The sequence below is a fragment of the Protopterus annectens genome, chromosome 4.part1, assembly GCF_019279795.1.
Source record: "Protopterus annectens isolate FY-2018-M chromosome 4.part1, PAN1.0, whole genome shotgun sequence".
In the NCBI taxonomy this organism is placed as follows: domain Eukaryota; kingdom Metazoa; phylum Chordata; order Ceratodontiformes; family Protopteridae; genus Protopterus; species Protopterus annectens.
In genome coordinates this window covers 750,767,035-750,794,052 of record NC_056734.1, presented here as the reverse complement: position 1 = coordinate 750,794,052, position 27,018 = coordinate 750,767,035, and the positions used below count along the sequence as shown (strand labels likewise).

Here is a 27,018-nt window from a genome sequence, read left to right as displayed (position 1 = left end):
TCTATTCTAGAGTTCATTTGGGGTACTGGTATGTTGCTGTGACTGTGATGCAAATGGTTGTGGGTGGACATTTTTGGACCATTATCTGCTTTTCCCTACAGTTCCATCCCTGTAGTGCATGATATATTTGGATATACATGGGTAATTTCCCAGAGCTGATTTGGGATAGTGTCATGTTGGTCTTACAGTGGTTCAGAAGGTGCTGGGTGACATGGTTGACAGCTGTTACTGTTTTTTCCATTCTGTTACATAACTGCCGTCATACCTCTCCACTGTCCAGATGTCTAGACACTGTCCAGATGCGTGGCTCATATGTTTGGTCTGTTGCCTATATGGCATGGGATGATATGAGCATTGACATCAGTAAATAATGACATTCATTTGTGCTTCAAACCTGGACTCTATCTGGAATTGTAAGCAAACCATGCCAGTCTAGCAGATTTCTACTTGTATGACAGCCATATTTCAAAGATGTCACTATTGTTTGCCCTTTACCCCCCCCACCCCCACTTTATCGGGCTTTTTGCAGATGTCTTGCAGTAAGAGGTTGGTTATCTATCTATCTATCTATATATATATATATATATATATATATATATATATATATATATATATGTATATATATATATATATATATATATATATATATATATATATATATATATATATATATATATATATATATATATATCTATGGAGAGAGAGAGAGAGAGAATTATTGGCATCTATATATACATATATATATGAAAATAAGAGTACTACGGATATATATAATTTCTCCTTATGTTAAATGACTGTTGTGCATGATATGTTTGTAAAAACATTGCAAATTCCTTCAGCTTGGATGGTGTAGAGGTATGTTGCTGTGATTGTAGTGCACAGGGTCCTTAGTTCCAGAAGTGGAAGTGCTGACTCTTTTTCATTAATGTTAAATGACCAGAATGCATGATATGTTTGTAAAACATTGCAGATTCTTACAGCTCAGATGGTGTTGTGGTACACTGCTGTCATTGTAGGCCCCCTCCTCTTCAACATCTTCGTAAATGATTACCATCACTCTATCCCCCATGCTAGCATCATACAATACGCAGATGATTCAACAATCATCTGTGCAGCCTCTTCCATTCCAACCCTTCTAAAGCTCACCCAAGAAGCATTCTCCACCACAGAACAGTGGATGAAAAATAACCATCTTGCACTCAATGCAGCTAAATCAAAATTAATGATATTTACCCCCTCTAAAACAAACAGATTAGAGAGACAACTATTCTCCATCACAGTCAAAATAATACTCCACTTGAACTGGTATCTGAAACCAAACTTCTAGGAGTTCAAATTGACGATAAACTTAAATTTGAGTCCCATCTACTAATAAACATTAAAAAAACCCACCAAAAACTCGGCCTGCTCTATCGACACAAGCGATTTCTCTCACCAGCAACCAAACTCACTCTCTCTACTACATTTCTCTTACCCTCTCTCCTTTATGGTGCCCCCCTTTTAACTAATCTACAATCTTCTATTAAAACTAAACTAGCTTACCTGTTACAACAAAATAGCCAAATTTGCCACTAGTAACAAAGCTTCAACTCATCACTGCGCATCACTCCATAAACTAAATTGGCTCGAACTTCCCAACTACCTCTCCTACACTCAGCTCACATATGCACACAAACTCATTTTCCAACCATCCCTCTGTCCCGCTCTTTCTTCTACCTTTAAAATTCACCAGACTCAAAGACTTCTCAGATCCACTAATCAAAACCTATTAGAAGTCTACAGACCCCTTCACCCCCCAGGACAAAACCTCCTCTCTTTTTCCATAGCTCGACTATGGAACTCCCTCCCACCCTCCATTCGAACCATCACTAGCCTTCCAACCTTTAAAAAATCTCTTCACTCCTACCTAGCATCCACATGGGAATGCTCCTGCGCCCTCCCCACATAAGCTTTCTCCACTTCCTGTATTCTCTCCACTTCCTGTATTCTCTCCACTTCCTGTATTCTCTCCACTTCCTGTATTCACATTACCTTCACCACCCTTATTCTGCTCGTAATCTAATTCTTAATATCATCTATCATCCTGAATTCCTGAATTATTCTATATATAAAAAAAAAAAAAATATATATATATATATATATATATATATATATATATATATTAGGTATAACTTCACTCTATTATTATTTTTGTTGATAATTTTACTGTTTGTAAACTATATCTTGCTATGTCTTGTATGTTATGTAATGTAAATCTCTGTAACATGTATTCTTGTTGGAGCTTTTCTCCCCAGGACTCCATTGAAAATGGGTTCACTTGGCCCAATGGACCATCCTGGTTAACCAACAGCAAATAAAATAAAATAAATAAATTGCAGTGAACAGTATCCCAAGTTTGAGACTTAGCAGCACTGATTACTTTGCTGCCAAGCAGAACAAGGGCTGATGTAGACAGAATGATTAAGGCAGTTGTAAGCAGGTTTGCATGGTTTTGCGTGGAGTTAAATGATGATAAGAGATGGTTAAACTCTCTTAGCTTTGCTTAGCATCACTTACACCCATGCTAATTTTCATTAAAGAAAGGAAAAAAGGGTGATAGGAATGTGGCAAAATGGGGGCATTATGAAAAGCAGCTAGGGATGTGCAGGATGGGTGTAGGAAAGGACCATAGCTCTACATTTCTTCTGCAGTAACAACTTTGAATAATGTGTAGAATTTGGAATTTACAGCCTCACACCCCACAGGGAGGGGTGTTGGCAACAGACATTTGCAGAATAATCTGTGGGTTGATTGATTCATTTCACTGTACATGGAGGTGAAATGTAGAGCTTTGTATGGGGCAATTTATTTTGTGGGACAGATGCCTTTTTTTTAAGGTGAGAGTGGGATGTTGGGGAAGGGCTGTAGGTATGTTTGGGGAGGTAGGTTGCGTAGAATAGGTTGCATTTCCAGACAGACAAGACAGCAGACAGAGGGGTATATAACACATGAGGGGGGTAAACACCTTTGACGGGGAAGGTGGTTGGGAATCCGAAGCCCATGTGCCCCCAAATGGATATAGTGGGACTGAGGTCCCACCCATGGGCAGTCACCACTGCACCTTCACAGCCTTGAAGGTGGCTGTACTGGGGGCTGGACAGAAGGGGCAGCCTGCCCCTTGAGGTGCACCAGGTGGCCCTCAATCTGGCACAGTTGCCCACCCAACTCTGCTCGGATGGCGCTGTGCACCAAACCCCGGAACTGACTGCAGGTGACAGGCTCTTGTTTGCTCCTGCTCCCGGGGGGGGTGGGCCCCATCCCCTGAGGCAGTTCCACCTGAAGGTGGTGCAGGACCAATGGACGAGGAAGTCTGAGGTTGGGCCACAGACATGCTGGGGCCCGGTGCCACAGCCAGATGAGGTGGGACAGGCGATACGCTGGGATCTGCCTTCCCAAACATGCTATGGTGTTGAGGTTTTACAAAATATGTTGGTTAGTCATGAACAACATATTTCAAGATTAGTTATAACAGAATGCATGGGTGCTCCAATTAACCCCATAAAGCAGATCTGAAACAGTTGCATAGCAAACAGAACACATGCATAAATGGAGCAACAGTATGCTTCATAACAGCATGCCAGTAACATTGATAGAAAAAGGCCACCAACAATGGTATTTGAACAAGGTATGTTAACATGCAACCAATCAAATATATGAACAATAATAGAACACAAGTCCCAAATTAGGTTTGGAGAACAATATACCCATAGTATATGAATGATAATTATTGATGCAGATGAGGGGTGGGGGGAGAGACAAATTAACAACTGTTTATGCTTCTATTTTCCACAACAGTACTGCTCAATACTCTGTGGGTCTGCCCTCACTTTACATATACCTATGGTCCATAGCTTCTGTAGCACAAACATACCTATTAACCTGTTAGCCTGGAATGGTATGGCAAAAACTGTGACAACTCTGGGTACATGACTAGAGGGGACTCGTGCATGTCAGGGTTACATATCTGGCACAGGAGGGGTACCCTGAACTGCTGCTATGTGAGTGTGCTACTGGCATACTTCAACTGGTTTCCTATCTGTGTCCAGGATTATTGGCAGCAGTGACCACTAGCCATGACAGCGTGGCACTTGTGAGACATGTATCGGGAAGTGTGCATGTTGTATGTACCTATCCGGCTGTCATTTGCAGCCATGTGTTGGGAAAGTTGAACAGTTATACACAGTTTATTAGTTTACCCTTCATACAGCTACTACCAACATATCCTTACCTGTAAAACCTGTGGAGAAAATATCTGTTTACACTACCTGACTGTTTTTACATATATTCCTGATTCCCCCTTGTCTTAGTACCACTCCCTGGATTTGAACCATGTCTGGGTGTGCAAAATAACAACTAAGCTTTTTCTCATGACACTAAGCTACTGGGTAACTGCTATTTTGTGTTTCACTGGTTTCTGCCTATTAGTCTCTTGGTTAGACAGTCCGAACTTGTAATCCTGTGATGCAACATGACAGATAATTAATGTACTGTGCATTAATCCTTTGAATTACTACAATCGGGAAAGCAAAGGTTAACACAGGGAATTTATATCTTGTTTTACAACTCCATTCTAAGTCTACAACAATATACCAGAGTAAACACAGCATTTTGTGTTATAGATGTTTATTTCAGATCAATATTAGTCAGACATACTTTATTTATTCAGTTAACACAGTTACAGTATACCTACTAGCACTACACAATGTGCTCCTTCTTAGTTATTTGCACAATATACTGCAAAATAGATTTTTACTCACCAGCCTGTCAGCACAGTCTCAGCAGTCTGTCGACATGGGCTTCAATGTTACTAGCCCTCACTGCTGTAGCTGTAGGGGAGAAAAACAAACATTATGCATACCTGTCTATCACATCCTCAGGCTAGAATTTGGTACACCTAAATCTGTAATACTTACAAACTGCTGGAGCATGGTTGTCCCTGGCATCTTTGATCCACTGGTCCAAGAGTGCCCCCTTCCTCTGCTTTAGGGCATAGTGGTGCCGTACCTGCTCAACAGTTTGGGGGATGCTAGTAGCACTGGTAAGATCACATGCGAGACGGTCTCAGGCTTCTGCTTTATATTGTGAGGCCCTGCAGAGTCTGTCATCATGGTTACTTATGAGGAGTCCAGCCATGACCCTGGACTCCATGATGCCCTAGCACTGCACCCTAAAGCGCAAACCCTTATCTATGCCAGCCATGGTTCCTGCACAGGTTGAACTATAACAGGTACTGGCTGTGTTCCCCCCTGTGCGGTTTAAATAAGGCCATATTCCCACCCTTTGCCATCATTGGTCAATTTTGATACTGTTGACCACAGCTTAGTGGTGTGCAAACCTGGTAAGCTGATTTTAGCAATGCTTAAGGGGGAAATTGTTGACCACTGCTTAACAGTGCACAAATCCACTTAGCTGAGATGACTGTTGCTTAGCATTCATGTCTAAGCATTGCTTAAACCTGCTAAACATAGCTGGGCACTGCTATTCATTGCTCACTTTTAATTTTTAGATATATTAGAATAATGACTTCCTTTAGTAAATGTGTATGATTTACTTCACATGATGTCCCTCTATGTGCTTTCTTAACATTACCAAGGGGTGCGACTATATTGTATGGGACACCTGTGTATAAATGGGTGGTTTCACATGTTATATGCACTCACACTTCCATTTTAGACCAGCTACACTACCCTGGTCGACAAATATCACTTACTACTTCATTTAAATAAAAAAAAAGTTAACACTGCTTTCTTATTGTCTGTCTTGGTACTTGATCCATGAATGCCTACATACAAAGCCAGGACTCTAACCACTACACTATCCCAGCATTAGGATTTTAGCTGTATATTTTTATTTATCTACTTTGGGGTGTTTAAGCAATACTGGGCAGAGGGCTTTAACATGCACACCTGCTCAGCTACACTTAAACATACCTTAGTAGGGAAAAAATTATTTTTAATTATTTATGCCCTTGTACAGCTTTGTTACTCTAGGAGGTTGACAGGTATGTGAGGCAGGCATCTGGGTATTCTGCAGACACCTGTACAGTTGAGGAGTATGGCCATATGGCACTTTCAGATGGCAAACATTTGTCTTTCAGTCTTCATACTCTTCAGGAGGTCTGTGCTAATGTTAACCTTTTATTCTATCAGCTTTCAGGTTTGTCAGTGCAATGTTTAAAATGTGTCCCTATTTTTGTGGCTTTGTCCCACCATTATTTATGGCTTTGTACTGCTTTATTGCTCTGGGAGGGTGAGAGGTATGCAAGACAGGCATCTGGGCATTCTGCAGAAACATGTACAGTTAATGGCTATGGCCGTACGGCACTTTCACATGGCAGACATTTGTGTTTCAGTCTTCATACCCTGCAGGAAGTCCATACTACTGCAAACCTTTTATTTTATCAGCTTTTGGGTTTGTCAGTGCAATATTTAGGATGTTTCCCTATTTATGTGGCTTTGTACCCCCATTATTTATGGCTTTGTACTGCTTTATTGCTCTGGGAGGGTGAGATGTATGCGAGCCAGGCATCTGGGCATTCTGCAGAAACCTGTACAGTTAATGGCTAAGGCCGTATGTCACTTTTACAATGCAGAGGGCTTGTGACAGAACCTGTCACACACACCCTGCATTGTTTCTTGTCCCCTAGTTATGTCAGTGTCTGTGGACACTGAAATGCTCATTTTAATTTTATTTCAGTGTCAGCAGACACTGAAATACTGTTTGAAAGTGCCATATGGCACTTTCTGAGTGCAGAGGGCATGTTCAATGTCCGTGCACTACTTAAGCATGCCCCCTGGACTTGTTTACCGTTCGTGTCTGTTTAGCCTTAATAGCAGTTCACCTTCATGAATATGCAAGTCACACTACTGCTAATGCTAATGCTAAATGGACAAGAACCACTCATGCAGGAATAACACTATTCCTGCACAGAGTTTATTGAATCCAGGGGCAGGTAAATACTAATGTTTTATATAGATATACATAGCAGAGAAAAGCTTAGACGATGTATTTACATTCATGACACTTGAATTAATTTTTGTAAGTGGAAAAGATGCTGACATCTATACTAGAACAGAATGTATACAGTATAAATGGATTATATCTTTAAGAGCTGACTCATATCCATGGCTAAATGATAAAGTACGTTTAAGACTGGTTTTAAAACTTAAACATTTAATTTGACTATGATATATATATTATTTATTAGCTGTATTTAATTACTGTAGAGTGTTACAGTATATGTTTAAATGTTAGTGGATGTCTTATTTACAGCTAATGGACTATTAATGAATTCAAATTACACCTACAATGTAACCAATGAATTTTAGAATCTGACTTCACATGATTTTTATCTGTATTTAAACATGACTATGAGTGATTTTATTTGTAAACCTGATGAAGCTTTTGCAAACGCCTGTTGTGCTAGTTATTACATTCAGAATACACATTTGAAAGTATTTTTTTTTTGTCTTTGTGGTGATTTGAGCTCATTACTTTGGACAAAGCTCTTATGATCCAAGACCTCAATCAACTCCCACTCCATGTCTGTTATGGAGCTCAGAATTTCTCAACCTACCTCTGGCAGACCTAGATCCTTCATACATAGATTATTACCCTGTTCATCCTACTACACTCATTTTTCCTTTTCTCCAGTCCCATATTTTTTTTTCTTTTTCTATCTGGTGGATGACATATGGTATCAGTCCATCTTCTCCATTTTTTTTACCTAAACTGTTACAGCACTTAGCTTAGCTTCTAATATGGCTGTGCTCTTACTGCATTTCTGATTTGGTGTTCTTCCTCTTCTCTGATCCAACACGTCATAACCTCTCTTATGTATATGTAGCAGAAGGAGGTATGGAGCTTGCAATTTCCACATGAAGTGGTGCATGAGAGGGTGTGAAGTCTCCTAAAAATGCTTTAAAGGTGTAACACTGAGCTTTAGAATCAGATGATTCTTCTTTGAATTGCAGTTTATATTTTGAAACATTGGCACTTGCAGGATCAGGTCTCTGATTACTGATAGGGACACTTTGTAAAACTTTTAATGCTCTGCAGACTTGTTTTACTAAATTAATTGCATCAGAAGCATACTATAGCATTCAAAAGTGAAAGTTAAAGCAGAAATTGCAAACCTCTGTGAATGCTCCATTCCACTTTATGGCCTTGTCATTAATAATAACTTGCTTCCCTACAGGCTGGCGATAGTCAAAATAGCCAACATTTACACATTTCTTTGAACCATCTGTAGATATTTGCTGGTTTATGATGTCATACACAGCAGGTGGGTCTCCATCAGCATCAAAGAACATCTCATCTCCTTCATTAGTTATAAAGTGGACATTTCGCACATAGTGGAGAAGCTAACAAATTAAGATGCAAGAAGTAAATAAGTTATAATATTTCAAAAATTAAAATTTAGAGTAAGATTTTAGCCTACAACTGATAAAATAGCAAATGAGTTGGGAGTACCCATTAAAATAAGAATGGCTCTGCTGTACAGTGGAATATATACAGAGAATGGTAATCCTGAGGGACTGAACATGTGATTTAAGACCTTATTAACAATGACCCCAGCAGAGCCATATGAAACAAAAAATGATAGGTAGCTACAGATATAATTGTAGCGCACATAACAAGGGTGAGGGAACTATACAAATTTATTACTAACACAGTACATTACAATTTCTTGCTGTATAACACAACATTCACTGCTCATTTTTCTTTGTTTACACATTTACAAATAACATAGTTACTCTAATTAATGCAATGATGCAAACTCCTGACAGTAAACTAAAATTAATAGGTGTAGGCCAGCCAATAAAGAACAATAATTAGCAAGGAACACTGAAAAGCAAATGTTCATAGGTACTTCATGTCCCCACAAATTTATGACTTCTACCCTTAGCTGTTTATATATCTTCATTTTCGACAGAACACATGCTACTTATTTGATTCTGTATTTATAAGTACTTAAAGACATAAAAAGTGGAAACTTATGTATGAAAGAATGCATTTTATAGGCAGACAACATATATTAAATGTGCATAAAATGTTGCAGAGCTCATAATACAGCCAGCTAGCCTTTCCTTATGCCCAACCTGCCCAGATTTTTGCCTCATATTTTTTGTCCATTTTTCATAAAATTGTGGTTTTCTGTCAAATTAGTGACACATCATTAAAGACTGAAGTTAGAAAATAATGACAGACATTTGAGTTTCAGACTTCATATCCTTCAGACAATTCATGCTAATATAAACCTGTTATTCTGTCAAGTTTCTAAGTTTGTAAAAGCAATATTTAAAAATTGTCCCTATTTTTGGGCCTTTGTCCCACTTTTATTTATGGCTTTGTCCAGATTTCTTGCTCTAAGAGGTTGAGAGATATGACACACACACACACACACACACACACACACACACACACACACACACACACACACACACACACACACACACACACAAGGATGAGGCATGAAGAGGGTGGCAGGGAGATTGGAGGCCAGCCATGCCATGGGTATCAACCCCCTCCTGATCTAAATGTCTCTATGGTCATTACTCAGTGTGTGTGTGTGCAAGGCTGTTATTATCAGATCTTGTCAAAGTTGTACATGGTTCATTGGTTCATAGGTAGGTACTAGGCTATCTGCCTGAAGGCATTTATAAGCCTAGCCAGAATGTGTTGGCTTTCGCCACCCCCTTAGATTAGTTCCCAGTGCCTCTGTCCAGCAGAGCCACTGAAGTTATCCCCAAGGTAAACTTTCTGTTTCCCATCCACTCGTCAAGATTTCTTTTGAAGAGTGTTAGCGAGGAGCTCTGCCTAATGTAGATTGGGATCTTGTTCCAAAGCATGGGAAATCTCTGGGACAGGAATCTATCCCTCCAGCACGTCCTATTTATTGTTGTGGTGAGGTTTAGATCCCTAGAGCATGTGGCTCATGGGGATAAGGTTTTCTTTAGGTGGAGCATATCCATCAATTCTGGGTTGGACATGGCCTTGTATGTCAGGCAGAGATCACCTCTGAGTAGGCAGTATGCAACCGAGTACAGCTGTAATTTCTTCAGTCAAGCTGCATAGGGCATCTGTTTGAGGCCAGTGATCCTCTTGGTGAGGTACTTCTGTGGTCTTTCCAGCTGTTGCAGGTGTCTTGTAAGGTACATCCCAAATGGGGCGTTGTACTCTATGATGGGTCTGATGAGTGATGTGTAAAGGGGCACAATGACCTCTTTTGATCTGGATGTGAACCCTTTTGTGATTAGGTGGGCCACGTAGAAGGATTTTCTAACCACTTTGGCAATGTGATTATCAAAGGTGAGATTACTATCTACTTGGATCCCCAGATCCCTTATTACATCTTCCGTATTTAGAGGACTACCACCTATGTGTTAGTTTGTGGGTACTTTGTTTATTCCAAAGGGGGTGACTATGCACTTTTTGGCATTAGGTTGAGACCATGATTTTGACACCAGGTATCCATCTCAGTGAGACCCTTTTGGAGGATGTCTGTGTCAGCCAGAGAGTCAATTATAGCCCCTAGTTTGCAGTCGTCTGCAAACTTGGTCAGCCATAGTCCTCCTGTGCTTGCCTGTACCTCTGAGAAGTATATGCCAAACAGGAGGGGTCCTAGGACTGAGCCCTGGGGAACTCCACTTATAACCAATTTAGAGTCGGACCTCGCTCCCACAACTCTCACCATGTGGGTTTTGTCCGTGAGCCAATTGGCAACCCATCTTGTGATGTAGGGGTTTATGTTCAGGCTGGTGAGCTTGTCTATAATACCAGAATGGGGAATGGTGTTGAAGGCCTTTGCGAGGTCTAGGTAGGCTGTATGTACCACCTTTCCCTCATCTATAGCCTTGGTAACTATCTCAAAGAAGTCCACCAGGTTTAGGAGGCATGATCTGCCCTTAACAAAGCTGAACTGGGTAGGGTCCAGTGTTTGGAGGTTTCCAATTTCTCTGTTAATGAGTTCCATGATGATGCGCTCCATGGCCTTGCAGACCAAGCTAGTCAGGCTTATAGGGTGATAGTTCCCAGGGTCTGTTGTGGCTCCACCTTTGTGGAGTGGAATAACTGCTGCTGTGTGCCACTCTATGGGTACGTAGCCTGTGGAGAGGCTGAGTTTGAACAGTGTGTTTAGGTGAGGGGTTAGTTCGTCTTTGAGCTCATGTAGGACGCAGCCTGGGACACCGTCCGGTCCCATTGATGCTGTGTTTTTGGCTTTGGAGAGGGCTGTTTTAACTTGAGTGTCTGTGATTTTAGGGACTCTACATTCTTCTGGTATGGTTATGGGCCCTCTTGGGGGTGAGAGGCGGGTGAAGTTTGTGCTGAACCTGTCTGCTAGGATGTTGGCAATATTGGTCAGGTCAGTGTATTTTGTGCCATTCTGCACTAACTCTGAGCAGATCTGAGCATTGCCACTTATATTTTTGACATAGCTAAAGAATGCCTTGTGGTTATCTTTGGAATCCTTGGCAATTTTTCTTTCAAAGCTTGCCTTGGATGATTTTATGAGGGATCGTAGTTTCATGCTGATACTGATCAGGGATGTCTTCCCTTCTTGGGATTTTACTCTTTTCTGTACTAGTTTCCTCCTTCTATTGTATAGTTTGTTTATGGCAGGAGTCTGCCAGACTGGTTTCCTTTTCTTGGAGGAGTGAGTCTTGGCTTTGCTTGGGATGGCATGATCCATGCATTTCTGTAGGTGCCCGTAGAATTCATTAGTAAAGAATTTTGCAGCTTGGACAGTGCTATCCTTTAGCATGGGGGCTTTGAAACTTTCCACCTCGGTCTTATGACCTGAAGAAGGGCCTGACCCATATATTCAGCACAATGAAAATATGGCATAGGGAGTTTGTATGCTGAAATTATCCCAGAGTGGCCACCCATCACAGCCACTACTATCTGTCTTGCAGTTGGTCCACCTCAAACTCAGGTAATGAACCCCACCATGGGACTAGGAGGATACAGTCTATGTCCCATAGTGCTAACCTGCTCCATATCACTATCCATTGTCAAGGACACTGTGGGATATCATGGATGCAAATGCGGATGAGTTTTTCATGTTGAGACCACCAGTGCAACATTCTGAGTTCTTGATCCTCTGTGTGTGTTGTGACCTTCCTGGGAGAGGACACCTCCATGTGCAGGAACATACATGGTCAGCTGATAAATTTCCTGCATGTGTCCTAGTCCTGTCCATCAGACCTCAGCACAGTGCTGCATTATCTGTTGAAGCTGTATCCATCCACATGCACACCCACACACAGCCACTAATATTGCTCACCTGTATCCAGTCACAAGATAGTGGAGACACTACCTCTTCCCTGACCAGTCTGCCTGGCTCCTCAAACTCATCTGTCCATCAGTCACACAGTCATACACAGCACTAAGTTGCACCCCCCCACACACATGCCCATGAGTGCACACACACACACACACACACACACACACACACACACACACACACACACACACACACACACACACACACACACACACACACACTCACTGCCCATTGTTGAAACTTGTCTCTGCATATGACAACTGTGCCCTGTCATCATTACTCTATTACATGGGTAGTCTATGTCTGACCCTTCCATACATGGTACATCACAGTCCAGATTTCTTATGGCATGCATCATAGTTACTGTTGTATGTTATGTTTAATTTGGCTTGTGGTCACCTATCAGTTACTTCCTCTTAGTTAGTGTCACTGTGTACTGTATATGCCTCCACTTTATATAGATATCCCATGTAGCTGCCTTCTCCATAGGTTCCTCATCAGGTACCTGCACTGCTGCTGCCTCTGTGACTTCCTCCTCCTGAGTGTCTCTCTCCTCCTGTATCTGTGTATCAACATGTTGCGTTATACTCCATACCCTGCAAATACTTTACTGTACATTTCAAGGGTGTACACCAAGGCACAACCAGAGACATTTATGCAGGAAAAGCAAGCTCTAAGCAGTCCAAAAGCACATTCAAGAATAACTTGCATCTGTGGCAGAACAGTACATGCATTCTCTGCCTTGGTCTGTGGGTTTCTTATTGGTGTGATTAGCAATTGCTCTCAGGCATATCAGCAATAAGATGGCTCCAGAGGAAATCACCCAGCACAACTGCTGATGTAAGTCATACGTGTGACAGATGTAGGAGACATGAACTCTGCCGAGGCAGCCTTGTGACACATTGAATATAAACCCTGTGCATTACACTGGCAGTTGATGGAGTAGAATCCCTTATGATTTGTACATCATTGTCTCTGTTCCATGGGTGAGACCTTTATTACAATGTGGGTATAGGCTATGACTTCCAGTGCTTCAAAGAAATGAGCTATGTAATATAAAATACCCATTGTTTCTCTCCTCTGTGTTGAGTGGGAACCACATATACTCTTCCACATGTTGTAGATCTGGAAGAAAAAACTGGTGGAGTATCCTTGGGTCAGATGTCTAGGAAACAACTAATGTATCTCTTTTTGCTTACTGGAATGTCCCTGTTGCCAATATTGTCAAAGTTACAAATACAGTGGTGTCCACAAGGATGGCTGCTCCACACATCCCACAAGCCTGCAAGACAGAGCAAAACATCTAAAAAAGCTCCTGCATGATACTTCTGTGCACATGGTAGCAGACCCCAATTCCTGTGTCATTCGTGGTCTGTCGATTAACTCCAGGATTTTAATGGTGTCACCAACTCTAACAACACTGTGTTGTAGTATAAAATATATTAATCTACTGAATCACAGAACCATATCTGTTTACTCATTATCACAAGAGAAAAGGTCATCTTGGCACTTTCCAAGGCCAAAAGCACAACATCAATGGGACCAGACAACATCTCAGATTGCCTTTTAAACAACTTAAAACATGACCTAGCAGGCACTCTTGGATCCCTGTTTAACCACATCCTGAGAACTAGCTATATTCTGGCAGAATGGAGAATAGCAACAGTTATTCCTCTGCACAAAGGGGGACCACCAATTGACCCTGGGAGTAATAGACCCATAAGCTTGACTAGCCTCATCAGTAAGGCTATGGAAAGAATCATTATGGACCTTATTAACAGGAAATAGGTAATCTCCAAACTCTGGACCCAACCCAGTTCGGATTTGTTAAAGTTAGATCATGCCTGTTGAACATGGTTGAATTATTTGAGAAAGTCACCAAGGCCCTGGATGATGGAAAGACAGTGCATACCACCTATCTTGACCTAGCCAAGGCATTTTACACAATCTCCCACTTAGGTATTATAAAGATACTCTCCCAATTGGGAATTAAGCCCTACATTACCAGATGGGTATACTTTGACATTCTTTGCTTGAACAAAATATGGTTAAAACCATCAACCCAAGACCATGAAATTACTCCTCCAGGATATAGTATTTTAAGAGTGGATCACCTTAACAAGAAGGGTGGGGGCATAGCCTTAATATACAAATCAGGTCTCCAACTCACACTACTAGATGCTCACCCACCATCCAATACCAATTCTGAAATTCGTATCACTAAGCTACAACTAAATACTTGCAAAGCTGTCTACATTTTATACTCTTATCTTCCTCCAGGTAATAATATCAACTCCCTAGAAAAATATCCTTAGTTGGCTGTCCACTAACTATCCACAAGAAACCATTGTGCTAGGCGACTTTAATATAGACCTGAATACCTGTAATTCTGATTACCCAACTAGCCACATTAATCTACATGGCTTCTCCCAAACTATCACCTCACCTACCCGTATCCATAAACCCATCAACAAAGAAACCTCCCTAGATTGGATCCTTATAAATACTTAGTCCATAACCTATAATGTAGGCATCCTGCCAGATGACATTAGTGATCATGCTCTAACTTATATAATTCGGCAAAAGAGTAATACACCCTGCCCTACAACTTTTACAACTACTCGCTCAAATAAACATTTCAACAGTGAACACTTCCTAAATGAACTGAGTGCATGTAACTGTCACCACTAAAGCACCTCCAACTAGATGAAGCAGTGGCATACTTCAATTCCAAATTCCTTGAAATCCTAGACTACCATGCCCCTTCTTGTACTCTCAGGAACAGTACCAAAACAGCGCCATGGCTTACTAAGGAAACCAAGCAAAACATTTTACTAAGAAACAACTTCTGGGCCAAATGGCGTATCTCTAAAGACCCATCTGATCACTTAAAATTTAAACAACTAAGAAACTCTACTAAAGCATCAATACTGTCAGATAAAAAAACTTCTTCTTCCAACTTCAACAAACCAGCCAATAAAGTCCACAGAAATTCAGGTCAGGTATCAATAGACTCCTGCATCCAGGCAAGTTGAAAACACCAAGCCCATCTGGACTTACCCATGACACTCCCAAACAAATTGCTGACTCCTTCAATAACTTCTTTACTGAAGCTATCCAGTCACTTGCTAACTCTCTACCTTGTGCATCCTCTAATCTACCCTCCTCCTCATATACTCCACTACCCTCATTTAAACTCCACCCTGTACCCACATCCCTCATCTGTACCCTCCTTTAAAAACTCAAACCCTCTATCCCCTCAGCTGACCTCTTACCTTCGAAATATCTTCAAATAGCAGCTAAAGTTATTGCTTACCCTCTCGCTATCCTAATAAATAGAACCATTAATGAAGGTACGATCCCATCCATCTGGAAAGTCGCTCATATCATCCCACTACATAAAGGAGGCAACTCCACAGAACTTTCCAACTTTCATGCAATTGCTCTACTCTCTCCTATTGCTAAAATTATGGAAAAATGCATCCACCGTCAACTATTAGACCACCTTCTCCAAAATAGCCTATTAGCCAGCTCTCAGCATGGCTTTCAACCTTTCCATAGCACCACTACCGCCCTCCTTTCCTTCTCTGACCACATTAACAAAAATCGCAACAAAAACACCCTGTCCTCTGCTGTCTTCATTGATCTTTCAAAAGCATTTGACATGGTTAACCATCAGCTACTGTTGAATATTCTTAAGACCCTCTCATTTGATACTCAAGCATTCCAGTGGTTCAAGTCCTATCTAGACAACAGGCAACAGGCAGTGCTTTGGGAAAACACTCTTTCCTCCATCTTACCTGTCACCCTTTGTGTACCTCAAGGATCCATTTTGGGCCCCCTTCTATTCTCTATCTTTATAAATTATCTATCTATTAGTATTCCCCAAGCTGTAACAATAATGACTGCCTTTAGGCTTACAATATATATAGGTGGTGTAATAAGTAATTATTTGATTTAACCAATTTGATTTTTCACATTATTTAAAGTGCTAGCAATAAAAAACCTTGTGACTATATGTTTACTGATATGTGATCATTTAGTCCTGGTAGGGTGATGACATTTAGTTTTATTTGCCATCTAGTCTCCAACTCAGTTTTTCCTAATAATGTCTCCTCTCTGAGTTGGTATTAGGCTATATGGTATGGCAAAAAAAAACATTTTAACTGAACTGTGTCTTTGGAAATGTCTCCACAGGGCATTTTTAGCCCTTTTCTTTTTCATATACAGTAATAATGATCATATATCCTCCCCTTAAACTCCTATCTGTTTTCAACGTGGTAACAATGACAATTAGCACACATGACTAAGTAGACTAAATGGTGGTTCACCACAATTTCCTCTCTGAAATCTGTTCTGTCTTCATAACATTTTTCTAATTTCTAGTACAGTCTTGATTTTACAGCATCACATGCATGTGCCTACCTTTGGTGGTGCCTACGCTTTCTCTTCCATTGTATTCTATTTTATTTTCTTTTCTTTCCCCCTTTTAATTATTTCCATTCCTAGATACAAACAGGGATGTCTCCTACTATTTCAGTAATATTTTTTGTCCAACTTTAGGATCTTTCGCTGTAACAATACAATATGCTGACAACTCCACATTAATATCCTCAGCCACAGGGCCTTCTGAACTGCAGTCCCTCACCCAAAATACATTTGAACTTGTAGAAAAATGGTTTCTCCAGCGGTGTCTCCTCCTTAACCTCAAAAAGACAAAACTATTGCTATTTGCACCTACACAAAAGTCCACCCGACTTCACTTCTCTATCAAATCAAAAAATGGTACAGTCATATCTCCTGATACTACCACCAAACTCTTAGGAGTAACTATTGACCACAGCTTTAATTATGATACCCATATCAACACCACAATAAAATCAGTAAACCGAAAACTAGGCTCTGTCTATAAAATTAAGCCCTTCCTTACTCCCATAGCTAGAACTACTATTGCCCACACCCACCTTATCTCAACTCTCTTTTATGCTTCTCCTATATATACAAATCTATCCAAAACCAATCTCCACAAGCTGTCAATTTCCTACAATAATATTGCCAGATATGCCATCAGCTCCCCTTTTAGAACCCACCACTGCCAAAATCTGAATCAACTGGGTTGGCTTGAATTGCATAATCAAATTTTATTTCATCAACTGATTATTGCCCATAAAACCCTTTATCACCCAGATAAAACACCAATTCTCACAAGTCTAATCAGCCCATATAAAAATCTTTTAAACCTACGCTCAACTAATAAACTTCTTGTATCCGGACATAAACCCAACAATCAAGCAGGCGATTCCCTTTTCTCTAACACTGTGGGGAAAAGTTGGAACCTACTTCCTAGTGAGCTTACATCTCTGTCCTCTACTTCACTTTTCAAAAAGAAACTCAAATCACACCTCACCAGCCACTGGCTATGTCCCTGTACTAACCCTGACTAAGACTTTCTCTGTCTATTTTCATCATCAGTTTCTCCTATGCTATTACTCACTTTATTGCCACTTTAAGCCCTCTACCTTCTAGTTCTACTTATTGTACCCAGGAAAGCCAGAATTGACATCTCTCTGTCTCTTTTATGAGTTTCTGCCCCCCCCCCCCCACTAACTCTCCAATCCTGTTTTTTTAACTAGTCTGTTCTCATGCTACTTACTATTAAAAAAAAAAAAAAGGGTTATCTTAACTCATGTTTGTTCTACATGTTCTACTGTATTCCATGCATGCTAAATCGCCTTGTAACACCTATTTTTGTCTGACAAGCTATTTGTAACTTTAATGTTATGTAACTGAAGTTTTAATGTTCTGTTTCTTTATCTATTTTATGTGGAGCTTTTCTCCCCGGGCCTCTACTGAAAATAGACATATATCCAGTTAGACAGCCCGATCAACAAATGTAAAATAAAATAAAAAAATAAAAAAATAAATGGGTATTCAACTAGTTAACCAGCAGGACACATACTGTCAAAGTGGGTGACTTCACCTCTAGCAAAACACCAGTCACCAGTGGCATACCAACAGGGTTTTATGCCAGGCCCCTTACTGTTCAGAATTTATTTCTCAGAAGTCCAGGCAAATTTGGAGGGCCTGTGGCTGACCAAAATCACTGATAATTGCAAATTGGGAGCAATCATTGCGTCCCCCAATGATGATAATATACTGCAGACAGGGTTAACACAGGCAAATAACTGCTGCCAAAGCCATGGATTAAAGCTAAATGCAAAAAATGCATTATTATTCTCTTTGGGAAAGCTGACATCTCTGCTAATTACATTATAAACAGCACCCCCATAAGTGTAGATCCAGTGGTGCGTGATCTGGGCACTCAGGTTGATAGCAATCTGAACTTTGACCACCACATATCCACAGCAGTAAGGAAATCCTTCTAAGTGGCACATCTTATAAGTAAAGGCATCATATATAGATCTAAAGATAGCTTGAAACAATGCTTTACAGAAAGGAAGTAAAGACCTGCACATATTTAGCACATGATAGTACGCATTCACCTTTTATGTTTGAAAATATTATTAAAAATCAGATGGCATGTGTTAGTAGAGTGAATATGCAGTATACAACTTTGGTAGAACAGCTGGATGAAATAAATAACTCAGGATTTTAAAAATAGAGGATACCATTCTAATAAGATACAAGTTATTAAAGAGGATATACTGATTAATAGGGAATCTATGTATCCACCTGTTTATTCTGACATTTCTAAGAAAGCAGAATAAACCATTTAGAGAAGGTGCTCTTGTGGTTCTGGTGCTTTTGCTTTTGGACTATTTAGTAATTGTGGGCCACCAGGTTTGTTTACCGGGTTATTTGTTTTTACATTTGTTCATAATAAAGTCAGTCCTCATCAGACCAATAATTGAGTACAATACTCCCTTTTGCATGTATCTCACCAGACACCTGCAACAATTATAGAGACTACAATGGTTTATCATCGAGAAATTATGGGATACACAAAACAAGTCTTACTTGGAAGGACCGAAAGCCTTGTCACTGTATTCTGTCTCCTACAGGTTGCTAAGGGGTGACCTGTGCCTGGATCGCACTGCAGTCTTAGACCCGGGGCTGATGGAAATTCTATACATTCGTAAATCAAGCCACATGAGGGTCATTCGTTCCAGGGATCTTAACCTAGTCTCTGACATGAACAAGCCATGTTCTAGAGATAGATACATCTCCCAGAGACTGCCACTTCTCTGGAACAAGCTTCCAATTCATGTGAAACAGAGCCCCTCCCTGCTCCTCTTCAATCGCAACCTAGATCAATTGATGGGTCACCACAAATTCACTCTCAGGGTGGTACCTGTGTTCCTCCTAGACAGAGGAAGTTGGTATTAACTACCACAGACCCTTACCTCCACTTACCTAACAAATGACAATTGGGCAACTTGGGATAAATATGGATAGGCTTGTAAGGGCTATAGGATTCTTAGTCTAGCAACCACCTATGAACCTTTATTTGGATTTGCCATTACTCTCATTTAAAAATATTACCCACTCCATGTCATTAAATGGTCATTTGCATATTATGCTGGCTGCAGTATTTTGTGAGCTATTACTGTCACTATACATGTATCTGAGCTGCCCTCTCTCTCTGTATGTGGCCACTCATCCAGTCATCATGCAAATTCACCTACAGCAATGTGCTAAATGTTTCTGTATCTAAGGGAAACATTTTAACACGTATATGATTTTCTGCATAGAGTAGATAGGATAGTGTGATCTCAGCACTACATGTCATGGTAAGGTAAGTTTGCAATGTGGTTACTGTTTTTATACAGCTCCAAGTTCAGCTATTATACAGAAAGAAGAGTACAAAAGCTTTGATGTGGGAGTGTAGCTGATTCACCAGCAGCAGGTAGGAACAGGTGTGTACTAAATGTAGGAAAAGAACTGGGAAGAAGTTGCATCGTCAGAATTTTTTCAGGATGAGGATACTTCCTCTCTGTGAAGGATTTCAGTGTGTTGGATAGTCCTTCTTTTCCATTTTAACCTGAAACTCAAGTCTGCGGTTGTGGTTAGTAATGGACTATAAGCATTTGATGCAGTTTATCATTTCAGTCACAGAATAAGATCTGAAAGAATTTACTTCAGTTTTATTCTTAGGTTCATAGATAAGTACTTGGCTAGCTGCCCATGTGGGACATTCTAAGCCAAGCCAGTTTCCATTTTGGTTCTTGAATGATCCTATCCTATTTGGTGTTAGATTAGCCTAACCCACCCCATGGTCAATAACTATATATATTACCTCTAGAGAGTAAAACTGAGGTCATACCATAGATAATTTGAGGGGACTCATGCACAGGATAAGGCATTTAGGAGCTTCCCCTGTCCATGAGGACTAAGTAAAGGGGGACAATGGTATTAATCAGATCTAGACACAATCTCTGTGTTTATAAGCTATGCAATACAGAAGGACTTTCTTATAATGGACACATGGTGGTCTAAACTTAAGTCACTGACCACATAAGTTCCCAAATCCTGAATAAGTGGGTCAACTCTTAGGGGTGTATTGTCAATGTAATAGTTCACTGGGGTGAGAACTTCTCAAAGGATATGATAATGCATTCTTGGCATTTAGCTTCAGTCCATGATTTTGGCACCAGCTATTTATTTGGAACAAAAAATCCTGCAGGATGGCTAAGTCATTTGGGAATTCAGTGACTGCTCCTAGCTTGCAGTCATCTGCAAACAGTTAGCCAGAGCCCTTTGGTATTGGCTTTTACTTCAGAGAAGTAGATAACAAACAGGAGATACCCCAGCACAGTATCCCAGGGGACTTCCCCAGTGACTGGTCTCTCTGTGGAGGTAACTTCCCCTATTTTGATTTCCTGCATCAATTCTGTGAGACAGTTGGCAATCCAGTGGGTGGATGTAGTGGTTTATTTAGCTTTTCTACTATGCCTGAGTAGGGGATTGTGTCAAAAGCTTTAGCCAGGTCAAGCTTTGTGGTGTTTAGCATTTTACCTTTATCCATTGCTTTGGTGACCTTTTCCAAAACTTCTACCATGTAGAGTAGTCCTTGACGAATCAATTGCCATTTTTGTAAATTCTTCAGTAGCATATATCTTGGTTTGGAGTATTCAGTAATACAATGCATCAGATGCAGAAGCCCAGTAATTATTTTGGTTTATGTTGGAGGGAACCCAAGGTACTACAGCATAAATTTGTAAAGTCACCAGATTGCACAGTTTGGGCACTAATTAATTGTCTGCACATACACACTGTTGTCATGTAAAGAAAACAGCAGAGGACCGAGATCTGGTACATTTCTAGGAGATGATATAGCTTTTTTCCATCTGACAGTCTGATAGATTTAAGCATAACTGGTAGACCAGATGATGCCCGGGGAGTTTATGTTCATGTTATATGATATTTATATTTTTTGGGGAGAGACAGTTTTTTCCTGTGGTTTGACAGTGACTTACCATAAAGTGTCCAAGAGTCTGTGCTGAATAGAAATCTGAAAGTATATCATACATGTCTACTGTATTTTGGTGTGCAAGGGTTTGGTGACAGCAAACCACAATGAGTATGCATTACACTGCTTTGATATAGCTTTTTAGCTTTAGGTGAATTAGAATAAATGTGTGAAAATGGCAGAATATAGCAGTGAAATTGTGAGAGGCAAAATTGATGTGCTTCCTTTGCCATTTGGAGTCCAGAGTTTAAATACATATTATTTTAGTTATTATCTCTATAAGTACTGAAACTGCTAAGCCTAGTGGAATTTTCATCTAAGCTGAAAAACCTATGAGTAATTTTATTACCGGAAAAGGCTCTGTGAGGCTTAATCTGACTTGTATTTTTTTCTTGGTTTGCTATAAACTTAGTATATGAGGTGTTAGCTGAGTTTATATTTGTATGTATGTCAGTATGTATACATGTATGTTTATTCACCAGGGTAAAGGACTGATGCACAAATGACACATTTCAGCCACTGTTGAGAAGTACAACATGAGCAACAGTACAGTAAAATACAATACACAACATTGCTTGGAAAAGAAGAGACACTGATATTAGAAAGTAACTGCAAGTAAAATCAAGACAAAATAAGGTAAACAAAATAAATGAACGAGCCAAACATCCCACATCACATATAACATAAGATCATGGGATCATAGGAGGTCACTAGGTTATCAACGTGGAGGTCATTTCCAGCCTAGCCATTTTATCCCAGTGTAATACCAGATACTCTAGTGAATATCCAGGATTATATTTATTAATGTCTGCCCATGTCCAGGAGGATTGCGGGCACTATCCCCAGTAAGAATGTATGATACCCCATCCACTCATCTAGGTTCCTTTTGAACAGTGTCATAGAGGTGCACTGCTTCACATGAATTGGTAGCCTATTCCAAAGATGTGGCAGTGACTGGGAGACAAATCTGTCCCTCCAGCACATCCTGTTCAAGTCTCAGGCCATATTTAAGTCCCTGGAATGGGTAGCTGTAGTCCTATTTTATTTATGGATGTGCAGCAAATTCATTAGGTTTGGGTCAGAGATTGCTCTGTAAGCCAGGCATAAGTCTCCCCTAAGAAGTCTATACAATACTGAGTATAGTGACAGGGACTTTAGTCAGTCTGTGTAAGGCACATGCTGGAGTCCCTTGATCTTCTTAGTTAGAAGCCTTTGAGATCTCTCCAATTGCTGTAGGTACTTTGTATGTACCTGCTGAAAGGCACGTTAAACTAAATTATTGGCCTGATTAGTGACAAGTGTAGAGGGATTATAACCTCCTTTGCTTTTGAGGTGATGCCTTTGCTAATCAAGAGTGTTACATAGAAAGCCTTCATTACTATAGTAGACATATGGTGGTCAAAGTTAAGGCTGCAGTCTACTTGTGATTCCAGATCCCTTACCACTTTCTAGGTACATAGGGGGGTCTATATTAGTTTGCTTAAAGTGTATTTCAGTGAACACCTAATTATTGACCCCTAATCAGAGAAAATCGCTTCCACAATTTGCTAACTTTACCAAGGGTAAAGGAGTAGTTGGCCAACTACACAACTTTTCCCTTTTCTCCACTGTAGTGCGATCTCTGAGTTGGTATATATATATATATATATATAGTTAGAGGCGTGTGGGGGGTGAAGCCCCACACTTGGGTGGGTTCGATTTAGTGAGATGTTTGTCCATTGTGCTGGGGGCAAGTATTTCATTGCTTTGGTAAATTCAGTGAATCGTGGAAGTGATTTTCACTGAATAGGGGTCAATGATTAGGTGTTCTCTGAAATACACTATTTGGTGAACTAATATAGACCTGTACACATGGTATTGCTGTTAATTTGATAGTATGAAGGGTCATTATTTTTACCGAAGGGAATGATGATGGATTTCTTTGCATTCAGTTTGAGACCGTGACTAAGACACCAGTCGTTGGTCTGCGTAAGACCCAACAGAACTATACTGACATCATTTGTGGACTCAATAATTGCACCCAGTTTGTAGTCATCTGCAAGTTTTAGTTTTGGCTTGTATTTCTGAGAAGTATATACCAAACAGTAGGGGGCCCAGCATTGACCATTGTGGCACCACACTGGTGACAGGTCGGCTGGTTGGCGTAGAGTTGCCCACTTTGTGTGACTGGTTTGTGAGCCATTTGGTAACCCATCTAACAACATTCAGTTTGCTAAGTTTATCAGTAATGTCTGAGTGTGGTATTGTGTCCAAGGCCTTTGACAAGTCGAGGTATGATGTGTGCACAGATTTGCCCTTGTCAATAGTCCTGGTCACATTTTCAAAGAAATCCACCAGGTTTAACAGTCAGGATCTGCCCCTGACAAATCCAAATTATGTCGGATCCAGGGTTTGAATGTCACCTATGTCTTTATTTATGAGGTCCATGATGATAGATTCCATGGCTTTACAGATGAGGCTGGTCAGACTAAGGGATCTATAATTCCCTGGGTCTGTTGCTAAGCCACCTTTGTGGAGGGGAATAACTGTTGCTGTTCTCCATTCTGTAGGAACAAAACCAGTGGTTAGGCTGTGATTGAATAGGGTACTTAATGGTGATGTAATCAGTCTGCTAGCAGGTTTGCTATCTCTGCGGGATCAGTGTGTGTGATACAGTTAGTCACTAGTTCAGCATATGCTTAGGTCATACCTTTTAAGCTACGAAGGTAATTTTTCTCAAAGTTACCCTTAGAGGATTTGACATGTTGTCTTATTTGCCTGTTGAGGCTGAGTAGGGTGGTTTTCCATTGTTGTGGCTTCACCTTAGTTTTCTTACACAGCAACGTTTTGTATTTTTTGTAAAGTTTGTTGATGCTGGATGTCCACCAGGTTGGCATCTTTTTACCTGTGGCTCTGGCTTTGATTCTTTCTGGAACAGCTGAGTCTATACGCTTATACAAGTGATTGTACAGGGCTTTAGAGTAAGCTTTGGTATAGTTACCACTTCCAGCAGAGGGGTGGGGCTTGGAATGCATTTATACCTTCCCCTAGGAGGGTACAGTTTGCTTTGGTGAAGTTTGTTAGTCTGACTTCACCCTTTGTGAATTCTGGTGTCAGTACCAGTTTGAAGGTGACTGATTTGTGGTCAGATTTAACTAATGAGGGCCTGACAGTTGCGGTGGTGCATCTGTTTGTCATGTTAGTGAGGACTAAATCTAGTATGTTTGTTCCTCTTGTTGGGGGTTTGAACAATTTGTTCCAGGGCATTTGACTTAACAAAGTCAAGGAACTTTTGCGGTAGTGAGTTAGGGCTAGAATAGATTTTCCAGTTGATGGTGGGATAATTGAAATCCCCTATGACTAGAGTGTTTGGCAATATTTGGATTGACTCCAGTTTGGTCAAGTATGCCTTGTGCACATCATGATCGTTTTTTAGTCTGAAGGTGTGGAAGGCATTGTACCCTTGCAAGGCCAGGGTACTCTCTGAGGCCTTGAACCAGAGAACTAAGTCTATATGACTTATATATAAGCATCAGTGTTTATTGCAGCAATTAATTAAAGGCAAGAAAATAGCTTTGTTACTTAGTAAACATTATGTAAGAGAGAACCCATGCAGCAGGGGAGCTGCAGTGAATTTGGCAACACAATATAAGATGAATGAAGTTGAGGAATTCCAAGTCTGTAAAGGAGTTACCTTGACTGTCTTTTTCTAAGGGAGTATTTTTGGGAAAAAATTGTGAAAGAAGATACTAAATTGTTCAGGAATTACATGATATTCATTATTATGTGAGATATATGACTTACCACACCCTTAACTCTTATCACACTTTTCGGCTACCAAACCAAACCGAAACATTAAAGGTAGAGGAGTGTCCATATTCACCAAGGATATTCACACCACCAGGCTAGTTGCCCAACACAATGAGTCTGAAATTCTCCAGGTACAACTAACACTAGGTAAGAGTGCAATCCAAATTGTAGCTTGCTACAGATCCCCCACCATGCCCCACGATTCTCACTACACCTTTATAAACATACTGGAAAATATTAAGATACAACCAAACACCCTAATACTGGGTGATTTCAACTACCCTGCCATTAACTGGGAGAACTACTCATGTACCAACACCTTTGCCCAACGGTTCTTGGAATTCATAAATTCCAATGCCCCGAATCAACTAATCCATAGTCCCACCAGGGGCTCCAATATCCTAGACCTGGTCATTACCAACATGGGAAATTGATGCTCCACACCTATGGTCATCCCCTCTTTGTCAGGTATGAGCATAAGCTAATCGCCCTTGATATCCACATCCCTCCCCCACCCCCCAGTAAGGAAACCTCCGTAAAAAATGTCTCCAAAGCCAACTTCATGCTACTCAAGTCAGAAGTGATAAACTTCATGGCATCCATGCAGACGGGAACTGAAAGTTCAACTGCTGAATCCTACACTAAGGCACTGTATGAGCACATCCACTTGTGCATGAATTGTGCCATCCCAAATAGAACCAAGACGCTCTCCTTCAATAAAAGGAAGCCGATCTGGTGGTCCCCTGCAATAAACAAACTTTACAACAAAAGGAAGAAACTGTTGTAGAAAAGAGGAAAATCCCAGGATGCAAAAAACTCCCTTACCAGCCTCAGTAAGAAGCTGAGATCCCTCATAAAATCCTCCAAAGCTAGTTAAGAAAATAAAATTGCCAAAGATTCCAAAGACAACCACAAGGCATTCTATAGCTATGTCAAGAATCTAAACGGCAATGCTCAAATCTGCTCTGAGCTACAACAAAATGGCATTAAATATACTGAACCCAAACATATTGCCAATATCCTGGCAGATCGATTCAGTGCCAACTTCACCCCCCCTCACACCCCCTAAAGGGCCGATCTCAATACCGAAAGATTGCCAAATTCCAGTAATAACAACTGCACAGGTAAAAAACGCACTCTCCAAAGCTAAGAATACAGCATCCATGGGACAAGATGACATCCCAGGCTGTGTACTACATGAACTACAAAAGGGCTGTGTACTACATGAACTACAAAATGAACTGGCAACTCTCCTAAGTGTCATGTTTAATCATAGCCTCACCCCAGGCTTCATGCCCAGTGAGTGGCACACAGCTACAGTTATCCCACTCCACAAGGGGGAATCCACCTTGGATCCTGGGAACTACCGCCCCATCAGTCTGACGAACCTGATCTACAAGGCCATGGAACGTATTATGATGGCACTTATAAACAAAGACATTGGCAACCTTCAAACACTGGACCCACGCAGTTT

At 40.6% G+C, this 27,018-nt stretch overlaps 1 protein-coding gene across 1 annotated transcript in view; it reads right to left on the bottom strand.

Moving 5' to 3' along the window:
* Window positions 1-27,018, bottom strand: part of LOC122801294 (extracellular calcium-sensing receptor-like) — a 246,657-nt gene that overhangs the window by 96,735 nt on the left and 122,904 nt on the right. The window contains exon 7 of the mRNA XM_044070841.1: window positions 8,175-8,402. Coding sequence (XP_043926776.1) covers window positions 8,175-8,402 — 228 coding nt within the window. The remainder of the gene's footprint in view (window positions 1-8,174; window positions 8,403-27,018) is intronic.